Here is a 21256-nt window from a genome sequence, read left to right as displayed (position 1 = left end):
GATCTTCCAGGCAGTCTGGAGAGCATGTGGTAAGTACAAAGACAGGAGCGCACAGTCTCTCTGTGGGCACCTCAAGTTCCAGTATGCCTGGGAGGTAGAGGATGAGTGGCCGAGTGGCAAGAAACGCTGGTAACTCGATTGTGAAAGACTTTCCATTGTGTGCTTCAGAGTACGGAAGGGGAAAGGAGTAGCCGAGGAGGGTTTAAACAGAGGTGTGACCAAAGAGGCAGAGAGAGAGAGAGACAGACAGACAGACAGACCTGGAAGTTGCCTCCACATTGAAAGAGACTGCTGGCCAGAACAGTACCACTGAGTGAAGTGGTGGATGCCACCTACTAACCTTGGCCCTGGACTCTTTCCACTTTGCTTTAAATTTTAAGTGGCCTGTAGACTTTTCTTCATTCCTTCTTGGTTCTGTAACATGTGTGTGCCCTTAGGGTGGTGTAAAAATAGGCCCGGGGCCCGGGGAAGAGGCAACTCAGCTGCCCAAGGAGCTCAGACACTCCCTAGGCATGTGGCCTGCTTTCTCTCAGCTGTTAGGAGGGCTCAAGGTCACTGGGCCTGGAAACCCGATTCTGTTGCAGATGGCCTTCCCGTGGCCCAGGAAGCTCTGTGGAGAACGCAGCGGGAGGTACCTGGCGCCAGGGCTCCCCAACGCCATCTTAACGGGCTGCCTCTCACTAGGGGCCCCTACTCCTTTTTCAGCTCTTATGGATTCATCAACAGGTCAACTCAGGCCCTTTCCAGAAATACTCCAGCTCTTCCCTTCTGCTGATTCTGCTGTATGCACACGTGAAAAATAAGAGCAGGGATTGGGAGGTGCAGACTATTTTTATTACACCCCTTCTCTGCCACAGAAGCCAACACCACAACTAGACAGACTTGGGTTCAAGCTCCAACTCTGCTTCCTAGGTCAGTAATCTAGAACAACAACAAAAAGACCTTGAAAAGCCTCAGTCCCATGTACGATTTTTTGGGGGGAGGGGAAAAAAAGGAATTCTGCTCATGCAATGGAAGTTTGAAAACTACTGCCCGGTCCTTCTCTGTGTCTATGTGCTAACTCCTACGGTCTTGGGAACTCAGAGCTACCATTTCCACGGAGACCCCTGAAGGACAGGGCGGGGTGCAGAGCTGTGCCCAAAGCAGCAGGGGCACTGAAGTTTGGGTCTGTGGAGCCGTAGGGGACACGTAGGCCAGCCTCTGGGATCTACAATCTGCTCAGGCCATATGCAAAATTCTGGGGTGTGTGCAATCTGGGAAGGAGGGAGCCCTAGCTTTCCTCAGATTTCCAGAGGACTCCATGTTTCCAACACATGAACTACAATGCACAAATCATCACCAGAGAAACTACCATGTTCTGAGTGCTGCTCATAGGCAAGGAGCATGAGGGTAAGATCACCTACCTGCAAGGGCTATTGGGAGGCTGGAGGGAGAGGACGGCTGGGCAGCACTTAGCAAGGCACCTGGCACAAGGCCGACACTTTACAGGCTCCAGTTGTATTTTATCACGGTGATCAGTATTCTCCATTATCGTCTCTTTTACCACCTCATTAGTACTACAAAAACGTTTTGAGGGACGTATTATCAACCCCACTTTATAGAGCAGGAATAGAGCCTTCAAAAAGGTTCACTAGTGAGCTCAAGGCCACAGAATAGCAGAGAAGGAGCTCAAACTTGGCCTGTCTGGTTCCCAAGCCCAGCAGGCCCTCAATCTAGAAGCATTAAGTGAAGAAGGCAGAGCCCTCTCAGACAGCTCAGGAGGAGGCTGTGGGCTGGAAGCCCCCAGATGACCCCGGGCCTGAGATCAGCAGCCAGAGGGGTAAACAGGCCTGGGGCTTTCCGCTGAAAGGGCCAGCAGGCCTTGCTAACTTTCACCTCTCCTAACCGACAAGAGAAAGTCAAGCCATGTAAGATAATAATGATTAAAACGGAAAACCACTCCCTGTGGCAGCCATTCCAAGGCTCTAAAGTGAGGCCCTGTCTTGGAGTACAGGGTTCAGGTTCGAGGAGGCAGGCAGTGCCCTCGGGCCAGGCTCCAGGCAAGGTTTCTCCTTCCAAACTATGCAGAACTCTGCTGAACTCACCGCTTGAAAGCCAAAAAGATGCCTCTGGGTTGCCATGGCAATGCTCAACAGACAAAACATTTTACCCGGCTCTGACGCACACACACAAACTTATTTAAGGGCCAAATGGATGGACTGGTGGGTGAAAGGGGGTGGGAATGTTTCCACGGCTCCGTCTCCAAGGATGTGGCCCCCACGGTGTCTAGGTCAGCCTGAAACCGGGCAAAGAACTCCTTCAACACAAGCTGAGGCCAGCTTGCTAGGGAAAGGAAGTCCCTGCCGTGCCTGTCTTGTCACAGTCACGGTCTCGTCCTAGGAGGCCTAGGAAAGAGTGACAGTATATGCCGACGGTCCCGGCTCTGCCTCTTCCTGGGCACAGCCTTTCACCACCTGGCACTTCATTCTCTTCACCAGAAAGGGGGGCATGTTGTGCAGGCCCACAGCAGAGTTGGGAGGACAGAATGTGCCCGTAAGTATGAACGGTCTCACAAACCTCACAGCACTGTGCAGATACAAGTTAGTGCTGATAGTAAAATCATGGATGACCATTTCCCACCAGGTAGGGTTCTCACCTCCAGATCCCATGATTGAACTTCCCTCCACAAGGCTGGATGACCATGGGTATTTCCCTTTAAAGAACTTCACTCCAGGGGGCACCTGGGTGGCTCACGTCAGTTAAGCATCTGACTTCAGCTCAGGTCACGATCTCATGGTTCGGTTCGTGGGTTGGACGCCTGCAACGGGCTTGCTGCTGTCAGTGCTCACTTTGGATCCTCTGTCCCCCTGTCTCTCTGCCCCTCCTCTGCTTGCATGCTCACTCTCAAAAATAAACTTTTTGTTGCTGTGGTTTTTTAAATTTCACTCCAGGACCCAACAGGAATTGCCCTCCCAAAATGCGGTGATCCGGGTAGTGATGATGAATGCGGACCCATCCCAGACCCAAAGACCTCCATGCCGATGGGGTGTGTTGTACTCTGTCTCTTCCGTGCCCCACTCCTCACCTCAGAAGAGGAGTCTCACCAGAGACAGCTTATGGCACTGCAGCAGGATCATCAACAAATGATGATCCTGGACATCCTTTAGTAAAGAGATGCCCCAGGGATGTGAATCTTCTTCCACCTATCACTCCCCCGTGGTGCACCGTCTTACGTTTCAGCCTCCCTCCCGAGAAGTTATTCTTAAACCTCCCCTTGTCCTCAGATGGAATGGGCCCCACTGTGCCGTGCACAGAGGTCTATGGAAATAGCTGCACTGTTATTCTCTGATCTTCTGGTTCCTTAAGGGCAGGGATCACATCTTGCCCACCTGAGCATTCACTTGGCCCACCCCAGTGCCTGGCATTGGTCGGCACTCTGTGAATGCTGACTGGCAGGCTGCAAGTGACAGTGCCACACCCATCATGTCTGTGCATCAGTGCCCTTGGGATTTTCACGTCCATATGCCACAGGCATCTGCTCTCACTTCCCCATCCTCCTGGAAAAGGACATTTGAAGCAGAGCCTGGAGTGCAAGAGTTTGAGACCTGAGCTCCTCAGCAACCTAGTGGGTCAGAAGCAAGGGGGCTGGGCCTCCTACCCACCAAAATCAAAGCTCTTGGCCCAACCCCCAGATTAGCTGATGGACTGAACTTGCCCCTTAAAAACTGGAACAGCATCCATTCCTCCTGCTCTGAAACATCATTGTTTTTCTTTGGCTCCATTACTCAAGGGCCCTGAAGAGTCCCTACTTTCTCAGGGAGTGAGCACATCAGCTCTGCTGATTATTTTCAGGGAGGTGCAGTTACCCTCTGAGCAGGTGCACTGCCCAAGTTCTCATCTCTCTGTAGGTCATCTCCCTTCTACCAACATGGTGCTCCCCACATGCTTCCCACTCGGTTTCCTCCAAATCTGTTATCATTGGCTGCCCTAAATAAAGCCTCCTTTGGAGTCTGACCTTCTAGGAATCCAGAAGTGGTGGCTCACCACTGTGCCACATCCCCAAAGGATGCTTCCCATGAGTAGAAATGTATTAACTCTGTATATGCCCATACGGATGCACGCACACGCGCGCGCGCGCACGCACACACACACACACACACACACACACACACACACACAGGGGTCCTCGTAGATGGAACACCACCCATGCTGGTCTAAGGAGCACTTCCTGCATGCTCTAGGGGAGCTTCTGCCTTAGGCATTTGTCACAGTTCGTGATGTAGGGAAAATGACAATAGCCCTGTTGTCTTGATCATCTTTCTCATTTCCTATAGAACAGAATGACTGCGGTGGTGGTTTTCACATTTTCCTGGACTCACATCCTGTATGAAATATTCTCTGCTTCGTTCACCACCAGACCGTGTCTGCCTCCCTGCCCTTACGCTGGAACTAATTATCACCGACAATTATAGGATTTTATATTCCTATGTTCAAAAAAAAAAAAAAAAAAAAAAAAAGAACACAGGCCATAAAAAAACAATACTTTCACAGCTGAAAGAGTTAGAGAAGCCACAAAATTGCATCGGTGCCATGGTAGCATTTATAAATAACATTTTGCATGGAGAGCTAAATTTGCACCACGGAATCTGAGGTGGCAATATTATTTTATAATCTTGAAAGTGGACTTTAACACCTCCCACAGAAGGCGCAGAAAATACAGAAGTGCCAAAGAGAATAAAAGGTTCATTGCCTTCAAATACTAGGTCTACACATGCATCATAATGGGCTGGGACAAATGCATCGGTATCTTTCCCAGGGGAAAGTACTGCCTCTCTTTCGTGTGAAGAGAGGACCTGCATGTGTAAAATGCTTACCCTAAATTAAGTCTTCTATCTTCCACATTTTCCCAATTATTAATATACTAGACAGCTGCAGTAGCTCTAACAAAAATAGCAGCCAAGCTTTTCCAAAAGTCAAAGCGGCCAGGGGAGATCTGCATGGGGACTTTCCTATGTAAGGAGTGGTTGCTCTCTGGAGCAAACCAACAGAAAAAAATCTCCAGTGAAAGGACAAAAAAAAAAAAAAAAACAAAACCAACCCAAAACAAACAGAAAACTTGTTTCAAAACATAAACTGAAAAATGACTCCCATCACACCACACACACTCCTCTTTATAGTAAAAAATAAAGGTCACCGAAAAGGCTGTCTGGCCGACTCATTGGCATTAACAACCCTGAAAATTAAGAAGTAAAACCAAGGATCGCCAATCACTTTGCTATACTTTGGAATGAGACTATCAAATTGTGTCAACTCAAAGGGAGTAGGGGGAGGTCAGAAAAAACAGATTATGCCTTTTTTCAGTTTTAGATTTCTGAAAGCAAATTAAGGTCCTGAAAAAAAAAAAAAAGAAAAAGAAAAAAAAAAGAAAAAAGTTGCCCTTAAATTGCCACCTTCATATGTCAAGCAGGTAGGACCATCATCTTAACGAACTGATATGTACACAATTCGTATCAACATTCACATCTGAAAAGCACGATGAAGGGAAAAACCAGGTATTAAGAGCACTGCAATTTAACGTGCTCTGACCTCAACAGTGATCATGAATGTTAATTCAAAGATTATGAGGACACATAACAAGAACAGATGTTAAAAGATTCATTTGTTTTTGTTTTTTTAACAGCTCTAATATCAGAGCTTAAGCAGATCACACCAGAGAGAAGATCCCTTGTCAAGGTCACGTTAACAATGGTCTGGATAGTATCGTACACTTCACATTTCCTGCCACCGTTCTGATTTCACATCATTCCAACCTTTGAAGGCAATCAGATCACATGCCCCCATTTCTGAGCAAGACGCCATGACCTCATCTGTGCCCTAGCACCATATACACCGACAGGAATCGCTGTGTGTCTTTGAGAAAGCAGAACTGAGTCCCAACAGTCCAAATTCTCAACAAGCGTAGGTTTGCACCAGGTCTGCATAATGTGTTTCTACAAGAAAGACAGGGAACGTGAAATGCTGACCTAAGACTCTCTGTAAAAATCATGGCCACTTTTTAGTAAATGCCAACAAATATCAGAGAGAAGCAGAACACGGCTGCTTGGAAATAGCTGTTAAGTTTATTAATATAATCCCTTAGAGTAAAGCTTACAGTGTGGCTGTTTCCAAGACGGTCACCATCATTGAGAGGAAGGGCTACTTCCTTAATATAAACACTCACCAGCCATGTACCACTTACCATTTGTGATCTGTTCTTGGGACAGCCATTGATGTCTTCAATCTTCTCATTGGCTGAAAAAGGAAACACAAGTCAGAAAAATAAACAATCATCCCCAACACCTTGAGTAGTGATGTTCAGAACGCTTGAGGCCAACCAAGTCCTAAGGCCCATCCTGGGGTCTGTCCAATCAGCGCAGGCATGTGAAACGCTGAGCCGCAGCTAGCAAGCTTCAGGACTTACTCATCCAGCCACCGTCCTCCAGGGACAGCTGGGGCAAGGTCGTCGGCATCTAAAGCAGAGACAACTGCATTGACGACAGTCTTGGAGCACTGGGACATCACAGAAATGTGTGGAGACTGGGAAACAGAGCTCTGATTATGCTTTCGGCTCTTAGACAGCTATGACCTCCCCACAGAAGATGGGATGGTTCAGAGTGGGTCAGTCCAGCTAGAACTCCACTCCTGGGGACAAAAGGCACAGATGAAGTATCTTACCTCATCCTTTCCTTTTACTTAATTAAAAACAAAATTAATTCCAGTGTAGTTAACATACAGCATTATAGTTTCAAGGGTACGATATAGTGATTCAACGGTTCTGTACATGACTCAGTGCTCATCACAACAAGTGCACTCCTTAATCCCCATCCCCCGCCCACCTCCCATCTGATAATCATCAGGTTGTTCTCTGTAGTTGAGTCCATTTTTTTGGTTTTGTCTCATTTTTTTCCTTTTGTTTCCTAAGTCCTACCTGAGTGGAATAATGTGGGATTTGTCTTTTTGACTTTTTTCACTTCGCATTATATTCTCTAGCCCATCCATGTCGCAAATGGCAAGATTTCATTCTTTATGGCTGAATAATATTCCATTGTGTGTTTGTCCATCTTTATCCATTCATCTGTCAATAAAGATTTGGGCTGTTTCCATGGTTTGGCTATTGTAAATAATGATGCCATAAACATAAGGGGGCATGTATCCCTTTGAATTAGTGTTTTTGTAGTCTTTGGGTAAATACCCAGTAGTGCTGGATCGTATAGTAATTCTATTTTTATTTTTTTGAAGAACCTCCATCCTGTCTTGCAGTGGGGCTGCACCAGTTTGCATTCCCACCAATAGTGCACAAGGGTTCCTTTTCTCCACATCCTCACCAACACTTGTTTCTGGTGTTGTTGGTTTTAACCATTCTGACAGGTGGGAGGTGAGCTCATTGTGGTTTTGATTTGCATTTCCCTGGCGAGTTGAGTACCTTTTCATGTGTCTGTTGGCCGTCTCACCTCATCTTTAGCCAGAAATGCTAATATTGCTTAATACAAATAGGATTACTAATAATCCTATTCCCTCTGTGTGGTAGCACACAGAGAAAATAAGAGCGCGAGACTTAAAAGGGATGCATCCCAGGCCACATAGTGAGTCCAGGTTAGATCTGAAACATGCTCCTAAAGTCATCATAGCACCTGGCTATTTAGAGAAGTGGGAGAAAGAGGTTGTGTTAAATTAACTGGAAATCAATCCAAGTGACAAGGAAGAAAGGCCCAGGTTCCCACAGTGAAGTAAGGAGGAATCCCTATAAGACACAGCCCAAGCTATCTATGGTGGGTGCAGGGGGGTTTCAGTTTGCCACAGCAGCACTACATAAAGGCGACATATGTAGAGGTTGGGGCACTAGCCTTGGGAGGCAAAGATACCTCCACGTTTGAATCTCAGATCTATAGCTTCTTAGCTGTGTGATCTCAGCCATGTCCCTCAACCTCTCTGGGCCACAGGTTCCCCATCTATAGGATGGAGCTAATACTACCTGCTTTAGAGGAGGAGCTATGATAGACTATAGGATGCCAGAAAAATACTTCATGCAGTGCCTAGCACACAGTAAGTATCCTACAAATGGCAGCTATCATTTACCCAATAATACATACCACTTATGTAAAGTATATAAGATATGAATTTCCTTTCTGAGGTCTCCATCTGAGTTAAGCCCACAAACTCAGCTAGGAGTCCACAGTCAAGCACTGAGGTTCTGCTGCCTCTGGGAAGCCCCTGTAAGCTTCCTCCCCAGTCCCCTTGGTCCTTATACTTAGGGTCCCCATCCCTAGAAGAAGAAAGCACATGCAAGTCTCTGTTCTCTCAGCACTGTGTACCTTCCTCTGTTTTGGTCTGAATCATTTAAGGTGTAACTCCTTTTCTGGTCTCTGCCAGCTATGCTGTTGAAAGCCTGGCAGACATACAGATTTTGGTTTTCACATTTGTGTGTTCAGGGCTCAAGAAGTGCTTACAAAATCAAATTTCAAAAACAAACAATCATGTCAGATTTTAATGAATATGATGCCAAAAATCCCCATGAAGAGGAAAGATATTAAAAACTATCTGAAAAGAATAACCAAATTAAAGTGTCCCAAGCTCCAATTTTAGAACTCCTGAATCTAATACATAATACAGCTCAGCATTACCTCAATTGGACTCCCCCCCACCCCTCTGGTGTTCCCTACGTCAAGAAAGAAGGGAGAAATAAAGCTAGTGTCAAGAAATTGTTTAAGGGAGAAGTGGGGGAGAGGGGAAAATGGGGGATGGGCACTGAGGAGGGCACTTGTTGGAATGAGCACTGGGTGTTGTATGGAAACCAATTTGACAATGAATTTTATTAAAAGAAAAAAGATTGTTTAAAAATCTCATTCCTAGGAGATAGTCTGGTTAGTATACATTCAGCCTAATCTACACCTTCTTTAGAATTTGCTCAGGTTAACAGATATTCCACTCTATGATCTACCTTAGAAGATGTCAGTCTTCAGAGATCCAACTCTTTAAGAACACTGGGATAGACATTTTAGGAAGCCTTTTCTACCCGTTTCCCTTACCCCCAAAAGAGGTGCCATAAAGCCTTTAAAAAGCACATGAGAAATGCCCAGTGAATGGGATGACTCATGGGTATCTGTTCTTTAGTTCACCAGAAAATGACAGAATTCCAATCAGTCAGAATAGGTCGCTAGCATGTCAGCTCCAGAAGAACAAGCTTTATCATCTGCTTCCTATTATAACCCCAGAGCTTAAGACCGTGCTGGTCACACAGAAGCCAACTCAAATATTTGTTGAAAGGAGCTAAGGAATGAGTATTCTGAACGCTTCAAAGAATCAAAGTTTTACTGCCTATTCAGAGGCAATGGTCTTTTCACTTGTCAATACAGAGGCACATACTAAAGATGGAAAAAAAAAAAAAAAGATCCTGGACAAATGGCATGCCTTCAAACAAGGGAAATTATGGCAGACCTGCACTCAGACCCTGGGTTTTGATATACAACAATAGAGAATAAATATGTGGCTTCTGAGAATCCAGGCCTCTCAAGGTATCTTCCAATTGGATATTCATGATGGCCAAAGTCATAAGTCATTAGATTCTGATCAATACCCAGTTCAGCATTAGGTCATTAGTGCTCATTCAAGTAAAGGATGGATAACTGCGATCTTAGGAGATCATTTTAAAGATTCTTTATATACCATCTAGATAAAAATGCCAAAGGACTTGGTCTAATTGTTACTCTACTTCCTTTTTGTAGTCTGTCACCTAAACCACAGTCAGGTGCTGCCTGAATTCAAATACTGCAGCTCCTAGGAGCTTAATGCCACTTTACAACATTAGAAATAAACCAATGGAGTGGAGCCTATGGATGACCACTCTAAAGAATATGCGGGAAGAGATCAACTAAATGCCTAAGCCCAAACGCAAAAAGCTTAATAAAAATGCAAAAAAATATCTTGAACCTCCTAGTTTCCAATTTCATGTAATTTAAATATTTCTCCTTTGCTTAAATTCTCAAGAATTTCCATAACTGTCATAAATACTCAGAGCAATAACAGCAGTTCTGATTCTGCCGAAAAGGAAGAAGAACTTGGTTAACTTGTGGTAGGGGGTCTTTGGCTGCAACACAAAAGTAGATAACCAAAGAAGCAAAGGCATTTGTCCCCAAAGTCTTCAACTACGATTCAAACTGGCATCCCTAAGTGCCAGTGCCCATTCATGTATTCTAGCAGGTTCAAGACCTTCTCAATCCATGAATGCGGTAACCTGCCTGCACACAAGGTGACAAGTTATTAATTGGAAAGCTTCAGTGCACTTTTCAAGTAAGGAGAGTGGCATCAGCTCATTGCTTTCCAGCGGACTTCTTTGGAAGGGATGAGAACATTTCATATGCATCCATGCACAGGGCAGCTGGCAGCCCGGCCAACAGGAGAGAGAGAAACTGGCTGCCCAGAAAGGCAGAGGACTTACCCAAAGACACACAACAGTAGCAGGTCATCAATGGAAAGAGGGCACAATCCTAGGTGTTGTCTGAATTCCCTGGTTGTGCTCAGAGGCCACCCAAATGGTGATGGAAAATGGGCTGCTATCAGCTCTCGTCACCTCTGATGGGAAATCTCTTCCCCTATCCTCTGTCCTTGCTTCCTCCTTCTCTCCAATCCTCTTTTGTTCATCCTATTTCCCTCCTTCTCTCTCCTTTCATCCCTGCCTCCCACCCCTTTTCCCCTACCCTCCTTCCACCCCCTTCTGGCATTCTCCCTGAGTGACAGCAACGTAAGCTGGAGGAGGGAGGCCTGTCTCTCCCTCTTGATTCATGCTGTTTATCCTGGCCTCGTAAACCTCTCTAATAACTCATGGCGATGGCACCGTGATGGGCTGGCAGGCAACTGCCGGCTTTGGGCAGCTCATGACTCCAGAAGATAATCACACTAATAAGAGGTTGAACAGAGACCGGACCCTCGGTCACGGAAAGCAGGACACGAAAGGCAGGAGGGAAAGATCCATTTCTGCCTAAAGGGCAGAAGCGATGGTATAAAAGCATGGGCTCCAAATCATCCCACTACCCGAGAAACCCAACTCCTGGGATAGGTAGACGGACTCTAGAATTGATCTATCCAGGGTAGCTGAAGACTCAGGAGCAGTGTCTATGGTTAACACTTCAGGGTTCCCTTCAAGCCACACATCTGATCATAGCACTCCCCGCTGTGAAAAATTAACTCTTCAACCACTAGCCTCGGTGCTAAGGCAGAAGCCCAGAATTCGCTGCCCTGTGCCTGGCAGCCTGCCTGATTTTGCCTCGTTGACCCTTTGGCTCTCTACCCCCCAAGCATCTCTGCACACTCTTCATCTGCCAGGAATGCCCTCCTGACTGCTCCACCTAGCTAACTCCAAGTTTGAGGTCTTGGCTTAAAGGTAAATTCCTCAAGGAACCCTTCCTTGATTCTACCCCCTATACTCTATCATGGGTCAGGTCTCACCGCACCACTGGTCCTCAATCATTATGTATTATACTCCCCGGCCTAGATAGGGGTTGTCCTCTCAAAGGGACCATCTCTCTGCTTGTAAGTTTTGATGGGCCTGCTCTTATTTATCTATCATTTTTCAAACTTGTTTTGAGAGAGAGAGAGAGAGAGAGAGAGAGCGAGCAAGTGAGCTCATGTGCAACCCATGAGCACAAGCAGGAGAGGGGCATGGGGAAAGGGAGAGACAAAATCCTGAGCAGGCTCCGCACTGTCAATGTGGAGACCGATGTGGGGCTCGAACTCATGAAACGCAAGATCATGACCTGAGCCGAAACCAAGAGCCAGTCAGGTGCCTCTGATGGGCCTTCTTTTCAATGTGTTCTTTTCTCTACTTTGAAGTAACTTCATGCTGACAGAAAAGTCACAGGAATAGTACAGAAAATCCACATATACCATCCATTCTCATCTCCTCCCTCCCTCTCCTCTGTATGTATGTGTGTATTATTTTTCTGAAATCATTTTAGTTTAGACGACATAGATCATGTCCTTTGCTCCTTATACTTAACTAACATCCTTGTTCTTTGCAAATATATACTATCTCATGGTACAATTAGAACATTCCAATTGTGCCAACTGCCTTAAAAATGTCCTTTATAGCATTTGAGTCCCCTAATCAGGATCTAGTAGCACATTTAATTGTCACAGCTGTTAAATCTCCTTTATATTGGAACAATTTCTCAGCCTTTGGCTTTCACAGAAGTGATAGTTTTGAACAATATAGGCCTTTTTTTTTTTTTTTTTTTTGGTAATAGAAAGTTCTACAATTGGAGTTTGTCTAAGAGTCCTCATGATTAGTTTCAGGCTTTCCATCCCTGACTGGAATTCAACATAAGTGATGTTATGTTCTTCTCAGGGCATCACATCAGCAAGCACAGGACATCCATCTACCCCTTGCCAATGATACAATTTTGATCTCCTGGTCATGACATCTGGATACTCCCCTGTGTGGATACCTTCCCCTTACAACTAATAAGCCATCAGTGGAGAGACACTTTGAGACCACGCAAATAGCTTGACCCTCAAACTTTCTCCTCCAGATGTCAGCATCCATGGATTCTTGCCTTAACTAATCTTTACCATCATGGTTGCAACTTCCTCTATATTTGTTAGTCAGTGTTCTCCAGTACAGTGAAGTCTGGTCTTCTCCCGATAGATGTTTCTGTCAGTACAGATTCCTATCCCTATTATATAGGAATTCCTAGTTTATTTCACAGTTCTAATCCACAACTGTCCTCAATTTTGAGGCTCCTGGCTCAGATTACGGTCATTCTTCATAGCCACAGAGGGTACAACTAGCACTTACAGGGAGATACTACCAAGGAGGGTGGATTTTGACCTAGTCAAAGAAAAGGTTCAGAAGGATTCCAAATCGCCATCAACAGAACTAGCTGATTGGGGAAGTAGTAAGCTGCCCATCACAGGAAGTATTTAACTGTCTGTTGACTGCTCTTTCTAGAAAAAAAACCATGTATCAGGTTGGGGCTTTTAGAGATCCCTTCCAAACCTCTGAGTTGAGACCTGCGACAGAATCCTGGAAAGGAAGAGAGCAGGACATCTAGTTTAGAGGCATATTCAGAAGAATACTAACTGCTGACAAGGGAAAACATCCAGCCACCCGTTGGACACAATCCAACCAGGCTTGTAGAAGCAGGAGCTGCGATGAGTGAAAGTCTAATCCCTAGTCCTCTTGATTTTTCTTGACCATCATTGCACACCGGCCGCCATGTTAAATGCCAGGAGCCGAAAAAGACCACTCAGACCCAGGCCCAACACAGAAACCAATGGAATGATAGAGGAGAGTCCCTCCAGCTCTGCCTGGGGGAGCTAGGAAAGATAGGGACTTTTCCAGAATGAGTGGGGGCTCATCAGCCAAAACAACTGCAACACCAAAATTCTGTCCAGCACACAACGGACTCCAATTCTGGGAAAATCTTAGACCAACAGAGATACACACGCACATATGTGTATGTTAAATACATACACACATACGTATGTACCTTTTTACATTTTATTTTAAAGGACACGTGTGGGAGAAGGCATGGACTTCAAAGTAAAGAGTACAATTGGTCAATAGTTCAGCATCCTGGTCAGAAAACACTACTCCCCTCCTGCACCAAGAGATGGGTATTCACAAGACCCTCAAAGATTAAATGCTCTGAACTGGCTGATAAACAATCTAGAGTAGTCACGTAGAACTCCTATGTGTACCTACCTTTTCAGCTCCTCACTTTCTGGGTCTCTGTCCTCTACACACAGAGGACAGGGTGTAAGCCCAGTAAAGTCCAGGGCAGAGACAGAGGTGCTAATGCCTGCCTTACTCATAGAGTCCCCAGCACAACCGAGCCTCGCTTGGAGGGGAGAGGGAAAGCAACCTGGGGGCCTCACATGCAGCCGCCCGCTGGGACTAACTAGAGGCCCTGGAACTGGTCCAGTGGCTTAGGCCTAGAAAGGTCACTGTCTAGGCAAATTCATATCATCTCAATACATTCAGGGAAGCCTCCCCATGAGCAAGGATAAAAACTGTGCTGGCAGACATTTCCGTAGCACCATACTTCGTCAATTCTGGACACCCGTGCTACCGTTCACCTCTTCTGAGCCCTGACAGACCTAACGCATCTATCATGCACACTCTAACACGGATACCAAAGCCTTGTCATCCTCGTACTCCTACCTTTCTAGAGGGCGGTTACCAGGAACACTGGTTTCCAAACATGTTTCATGTTCGATACTTACCTTGCACTTCCTAAGACTGCTACAAAAATCAGGCCATGCCTATTTTAAAGATAGAGAAACAGGCAGCGGAGGAAAAGGGCTCTGAGGGCCCATGGTTGGAAGCAAGGAAGCTGGGATGAGAGTGAGGCCTCTTGCTTTCACCCTTTCCCCTTTATCTCTTGCTCCCAGGGCTGGAAGCAGAGAAGGTCCTGGCAGAAATCCTGCACCGCCCCAAGATTCAGCCACAGTCGTGCTGCTAACGTATCGAATGGGACACGGCTGACGTGGAGATCAAAACTCCGCTCAAGTGCAAGTCCTCTCTTCTCTGAGGACCTCACCAAGAAGATGCTGCTCTTTCTTCCAAGGTTACAGGCCTTGCACACTTGTCTCTTTATTCCTAGCTTGGAGCACAGTGCTGGCACACAGTCAGGACTCCAGAAATAGTTACTAACGCCAAGTGAAGGGAGGTAGATTCTTGTACGGGGTTCCATGTCTCTAGATTGAGAGGGGAGATATAGGATATAGCAGAACAAGGAACAGAAGCTTTAGAAGCAAAATAACCCAGGTTAGAATCCCCTTGTAGACTAGTTGGGTAATATTGAGCTGAGACTCAGTGAGCCTCAGTTTTTGCAACTGTAAAATGGGGTGAATCTCGCCTACTTTGTAGGGATGTTGAGGAAACGGAAAGAAATTTGTCAAAGACTAGCATGAGTGATGAAGAGTGCGAGGAAGAAAAAAATAGGTTCCAGTCCAAGATGGCCACAGAGGAAGGGGGAAGGGGAGGGGGTGGAAAAGGCAAAATGGGTGAAAGGGAGTGGGAGATACAGGCCTCCAGTTACAGAATGAATGAGTCATGGGGATAAAAGGCACAGCATAGAGAACATAGTCAATAATATAATTGCATTGTATGGGGACAGATCGTAGCTACACCTCCAGTGAGTATAACATAACAATGGAGTTGAGTCACTATGTTGTACACCTGAAACGCACGTGACATTCGGGGTCAACAATTCTCAGAAAAGCTTGTGGGGGAAAAAGCGTGGGAGGAGAAAGAGATGAAAAGGAAGAAGTATAGTGGACAGACTTCTAGAGGACCCCCAACCCTCCTCCCACTCAGCTTCAAGCCCTTGTACCGTCCCCTCGCATTGAGTAGGACAGGACCTGCGATTTGCTTTTAACCAACAAAATATGACAAAGGACATGGGATGTCACTCCCACGGTCATGTTACATTGTAGATGACAAATTGCTAGCCAACTTGCTCTAGAAACCTTCTCCCTTTCTGGCGTTGAAACAAATGAAAGCAACCACACTGGCGGCAGGAGGGGGTGGGCACCTGGGTGGCTCAGTTGGTTAAGCAACTGACTTCAGCTCAGATCATGATCTTATGGTTTTTGAGTGCAAGCCTCACATCGGGCTCTCTACTGTCAGCTCAGAGCCCACTTCAGATCCTCTGCCTCCCTGTCTCTCTGCTCCTCCCCTGCTCACTCACACGTGTGTGCTCTCTCAAAAATATACACAGACATTAAATAAAAAACAACCACACTAAGAGATGCACATGGCAAGGAGCCGAGAGGGATTTCTGAGAGCTAAGACTTCCAGCCAACAGTAAGAAATCAAGACTTGCCTCCTATAACTGCAAGGAAGTGAATCCTGCCAACACTGAGTGAACCTGGTCCCCTCCCCAGTCAAGCCTCCATGTGAGGACCCAGCCCAGGCCTACATCTTGACTGCAGCCTTGCAGAGGCACCGGCCAAGCCATGCTTGCATTCTGACCCCCAGAAACCACGAGACGATACGTACATGCAAAATGTGTGGCCATGTGTTCCATGGCAAGAGGCAGCTAACACAAGGGGGGGAAGACAGAGAAGGGGAACCAGGCTCAAGCTCATCTTAAGAAACCCATCTTAGGACATCAGGGACCCTTGTATCTGAGTGGCAGCAGTTCTCCAAAAGTCATCAGCCAAGGCCAGCTTGCCTATGTTTTTAGGTACAATCTCCACAGATGTGAGCAGGACTACAACTATTAAAGGCCACTTTTCTCACACTGGAATGATAAGCAACTCTTCCAAAACAACACATGCCCAAGGGGCTGGGGCTTCTGTCCTTATGCCTTTTCCCTGGGCATGAGGCAGCCACAGAAGCTGCCAGCGACAACAATCAGCCTAATGTCATCTAATTGACCTCCTGCCTCCTGAGTCTGAGCTCTCAAGCAGGGATGCAGGGGGCACTTCCCTTAAGTCTTAAGGCTTGAGGCAGAGCTGCGCCCAGCCTGTGCCTGCCTTCCCAGGGAGAGCCCTGTCTCCCAAGCATGTGGCCCCAGCTCCCTTCCCCCAGTATTAAAACCAAAACCAAGCTTCTGCAAAATTCAATCCTTTGATTTCTCAGTCCCAATTAAAGTTGGCAGGACTAAACCAGTCGAGTAGTGCATTTTTTTGTTTTTGGTATTTACCAAATATTTGGAAATATTTATTTCCAACATAACCCATTAAAAAAAAATGCCATCAGAGGGGGGAATGGAGAGCCAGACAGATCAGGGGCAAGAAAGGGACAGAGAGCCCTCCCCAAACCACCAGCACTTCCCTCCAGCCCTTCTCAGAGCATCAAGGGGGTCCTCTTATTGGAAAAAGCAAGCTGGCACCCACGACCCCCAAGCACAAAACAGAATCGAATAAATGGTCAACCCACGTGGCAGAAACACTGCATTCTCCTGAGATTTCAGTGTGCCATGCCCCTTGCCCAGCTCAACAACCCCTTCTAGGTCTCCACCGTAACTCCTCAATCCCCGACGTAAAACCCACTCTTACCCACAACCTGGATAATCTGAGCCAGGAGGACGCCGTCTGTCACATCTTGCTGGAGGTCCTTGATGAGACGTTTGTGGCCCGACTTGGCTAAATAATGATTGGCCCAGTCCGTGTAGATCTGCAAAAACAAAAACAAAAACCAAAGAGGCAACTTTAGGAACCCGCTCAGATCCTATCCCGTGTCAGAGGCAGCTGCTGGGGCCTGCGCAGCAGCCAGGGTCCCACCAGCTCGCTACCCTGGGCCAGCCGGTGCCATTAACATGCAGAGCCTCGTGCTGAGGGCCATTCAACTACCCATAGCCGGGCTTTCGCCTATTGAGAGCTCTGCCATCAAGAGGCAGGGAAAAGCTAAAGAAAGCTTCAAAGCATGCAAAGGCCTGAATGGGATGGGGACACAGAACTCAACAGTCTGCTCCAGACGGCTTTGAGAGGCAGTGCCTCTAAAGGCAAGAGAAGCCTCCCCCGGCCCACCGCCATCACCCCCCTTCCCCCCGCCCCTGCCCATCTTTTTCTCTTTATTGAGAAAACGTATGGGGAGGTTACCACCCAACAGGCATCTTTTAATGGGCCATTTCAGGGTAAGGAGGGCTATTGAGTTAGCAGAGCTCTCAGGAGCCTGGGTCCCTTGTAAAGAAGCCAAGTACACAAACACAGAGCCCCTCAATTACTCGTGTGTGAGTGGCGTTATTTACGGCCTCACGATCGCCTCGAATGTAATCGGTTTCATTTAAAAGCCCAGCATCATTTTCACTGTTGGGATTCTGTGACTAAGAATTTTAAAAACCCAGCAAATTCTGACATATTTAAACACAGCACTGGTGCACACAGCATCCTGAAAGGCAGAGGCTAGGTCACCCGTGGGATCAGGAAAGCAGACCCCCTTCGGGGACATACAGACCCCCTCTGGGGACATACAGACCTACTCCTGTCACAGAACTGTCACTACAAGAGAATCTTTTCTTGCAGAACAGCACAAGAAAACTCACCTGAGATCTTTCTCCCTAACTGGAAAAAAAAAAAAAGAAAAAAAAAAGGCCAAAAAACAAAATTAGACACCTTGTCAATTTTGAGTGCTAGGTTCCACAGATTTGTGAGTCTACGGAGGGACATGTAGGCCCTATACATCGGCACCCTTTCTTCTCCCCTACGGGGATACGAACAAATGACTGCTCAAAAGAGAATACCGTACCCCTGCTGGTCCATCTATTAGTAACAAGTTCACATACTAACTCCCATGACGTCTCCACCCAAACGGAGGTGATCACTGCATCTCCAGCAGGCCTGCTCGGAGATCTTGTGTGTGACTTCTAGAGCAGGGGGAGCCCTCCCCTCACCCTGGCTCTCCTCCATTCTATTCTTCCAATGGGCCCAGAGTAATCTCAAGCAATGGGGCACTGCCCCTTGAGGCTCATAAAATGGGGACAACAAGGCCAGGGCCTGGACTCGCAGAGTGGGACCCGTTAGGGAGCCTCATTCTAAAACGGGGCAAGGCAGAGAAGCACTTCCTACTTCATCAAGAGCAGGGGACGGACACCCCCTGGCTATTCCCACCCCCAACCTCAGAGCTGGGTCTTCCACCACAGAGACCCACGAGCTGAAGAGGTACACCGCAGGATGATTCTGTGTCATACCTAGGTCCAAGGCATCTAATTCTTAAATCCATGTTACTTTCCTGCCCTAGGATTCTCAAGTTGTCAGAGATCAAAAGCCTAATAAAGCAAGATCATCTTCGATTCTGTGATCACCAAGAAAGCAAAGGACATGGGGAGCCATCTTGGTCATTTTACGGCCAGTCCTAAATGCCAATGATTATTAGATTGTTAAGAGGGAGAGAAAAAAACATGAGAAGGAAAAGAGGCAGACCCGGGTTCAAGTCCCAGTTCTGGAGGTTCCATGGGGTAGGGATTTGCATCGCTTTTGTCCAGTGATGTGTCCAAGGTGCTTACAGCATTAGCACATAGTTCTCAATATGTGTCTGTGAAGAATGGATGAAGGACCTCAGGCAAGCTCTTTAAACTCAATGAAGCTAGTTTTTCTTAGCCATGAAATGGGATCAACACCATCTACCTGTCAGTTATTATGAGGACTGAGTGATAAAACATTTTTTTTTTTTTAAAAAAAGGCATTCATGCACAGGAGGTTAATAAATGACCTATAGTGCCTACTGTATACCAGACACCAGTATAAACACTTTGCACATATTAATTCATTTAATACTTATTCTAGGAGGTGGATACCATTGTTAGGTCTATTTTTTTTTTTTTTTTTCCAGAGAAATGTGAAACGTAGAGAGGTAAACTAACTTGTCCGAGGTAACAAGTGGCAGAGTCAGGATTTGAACCCAGGCTGACTGGCTCTGTAATCCCTTAGACATTCAACAATGCTGCTTCTCTGAATACAAATACAAATCTTATTCCTAGCTTTTACCTCCTCCATGACACCCTCCTACGGACTCTAGGCTCATTCCCCTATTCAGTTATGTTCCGGCTGAAAGAATTGAACAATAAATAAACAAAAACCCAAAGCCTAGTTCTATCCCTTGCTGTCTGAATGCCCTGGGGCAAGTTACTCAACTTGTCTGAGCTTCAGTTTACTCAGCTGTAAGATGGGCTACTTCAGAAAGCAGTTACGAAGACTTTTACATCTAAAGTCTGCCACATGCTAAGTGTTCAGTAAATAAAGTATTTAGAAATGTGGCTACCAGCATTATGAAATGGGCCAGGGCAAAATCAGCCCAGCCTCTCCCCTGAACCTCCAGGACACAGACGACTCAGGGACTCCTTCTCCTTCTCCCTCACAAGGTAGAATTTCAGGAGTGAACCATCCACCATCTGGAATCACAAACTATGACGGACTGAAAGAAAAGGAGGTCAGAGATTGACCAGGCTGGTTCCTAGAGCCAAGCTCCCTTCCCCAGCTAGGAGATGCACCCAAGATGCCCTCAAGCCCTACAGGGATCCCACAAGCTACGTTCGAAGGACTGTGGAAACATTCCAAGGCTTAAAGCCATCCACCCCAAGGTCATCAGCTGAGGGGAGAAGGGGTCATGGACAAGGATACTGCTGAGTGGGAGGTGATGCTGGTACCCTTTTGCTCATTCTCTTCCTGGAAGTTAAAGGTACTTTAAAATAGATCTACTCTCCAAAACCAGTCTTCTGCGTGTCCACACAATCCAGCAAGAAACCAAGGTTAAGCAAACTTCTTTCAACAAGTGTATGTGTGTACACACACACACACACACACACACACACACACACACACACTCACCTTGGAGCCATGGTGGGGCCATGTGGGTATCTGGTATACCAAGGAGAACTTCTACAGTGGTCAGAAATGGCTCTGCCGAAGAAGTGAGCTTCTCTACCCAAAACTATGTAAAAGAAGAGCCTTTCTTTCACTTTACCTACCACACACCACTGCAACTTTGTCTTCCCGGGGCACAGCTCTAAACCTATCTCCTGCTCAAAAAAAAAAAACCTCCTCAACCGCTCCCCACTTCCCACTGAATTCAAGTCTGGCTTTTCACACTGCTATTCAAGGCAGTCTGATCCACCCACTCTATCCCAGACCGCGCTCAACCCTTGTGGGGGAGGCGGTGTATGTGGAAGTTAAGAGGATAGGCTTTGGAAATGACCAAGTACAGCTGGCCCTCAGCCCCGGGCAAATGAATTTCCATTAACCTTTCTGTATCTCAGTTTTACCCTCCATAAAATGGGGATTATACCTAAGGTATTGTAAAACAGCTGGCAAACAGTGACCCAGGCCAAACCCAGCTGACCATCTGTTTTTTTGTAAACAAAGCTCTATTTGGAACACGGCCACACTCACTTGTCATCTTTGGATGCTTTCATGCCACAGTGGCACAGTTGAGCAGCTGTGACAGAGAACTTTTGGCCCGTAAAGCTTTAAATATTTACTCTCCAGCTCTTTACAGAAAAGATGTGCCAGTGTTACAGGGACTGAATGAGAGACCACGCCCACCATACCAAGTGCTCAGTGGTCATGATTACCATTACCTTCAGGAAAACTTGACCCCACAATTCCCCATCTCTGAATTCATGCCATCCTATCTGCCTGAGTACCTCCACCAGGGTCACCTGGCAAGGCTCAATTTCTAGGTCAGTCCCTCCATGAAGTCACTCTGGATTTCCCGGCTGCATCCTGAGCTACACACGATGCAGAGACTGTAGACAACATGTACGTCGGTGCCATCTTCCCACCTTCACCACCAGAT

At 46.6% G+C, this 21256-nt stretch overlaps 1 protein-coding gene across 2 annotated transcripts in view; it reads right to left on the bottom strand.

The window, feature by feature from the left end:
• Positions 1-21256, bottom strand: part of NAV2 (neuron navigator 2) — a 324615-nt gene that overhangs the window by 249110 nt on the left and 54249 nt on the right. For both annotated transcript variants that reach the window (XM_042957640.1, XM_042957639.1), the window contains exons 2-3: positions 17023-17140; positions 6218-6270 (exon numbers count right to left, since the gene is read on the bottom strand). In XM_042957640.1, the coding sequence (XP_042813574.1) occupies positions 6218-6270; positions 17023-17140 (171 nt within the window). The remainder of the gene's footprint in view (positions 1-6217; positions 6271-17022; positions 17141-21256) is intronic.

This window comes from Panthera tigris, chromosome D1 (genome assembly GCF_018350195.1).
Source record: "Panthera tigris isolate Pti1 chromosome D1, P.tigris_Pti1_mat1.1, whole genome shotgun sequence".
Classification (NCBI taxonomy): Eukaryota; Metazoa; Chordata; class Mammalia; order Carnivora; family Felidae; genus Panthera; species Panthera tigris.
This window is presented reverse-complemented; position numbering and strand designations above follow the sequence as displayed.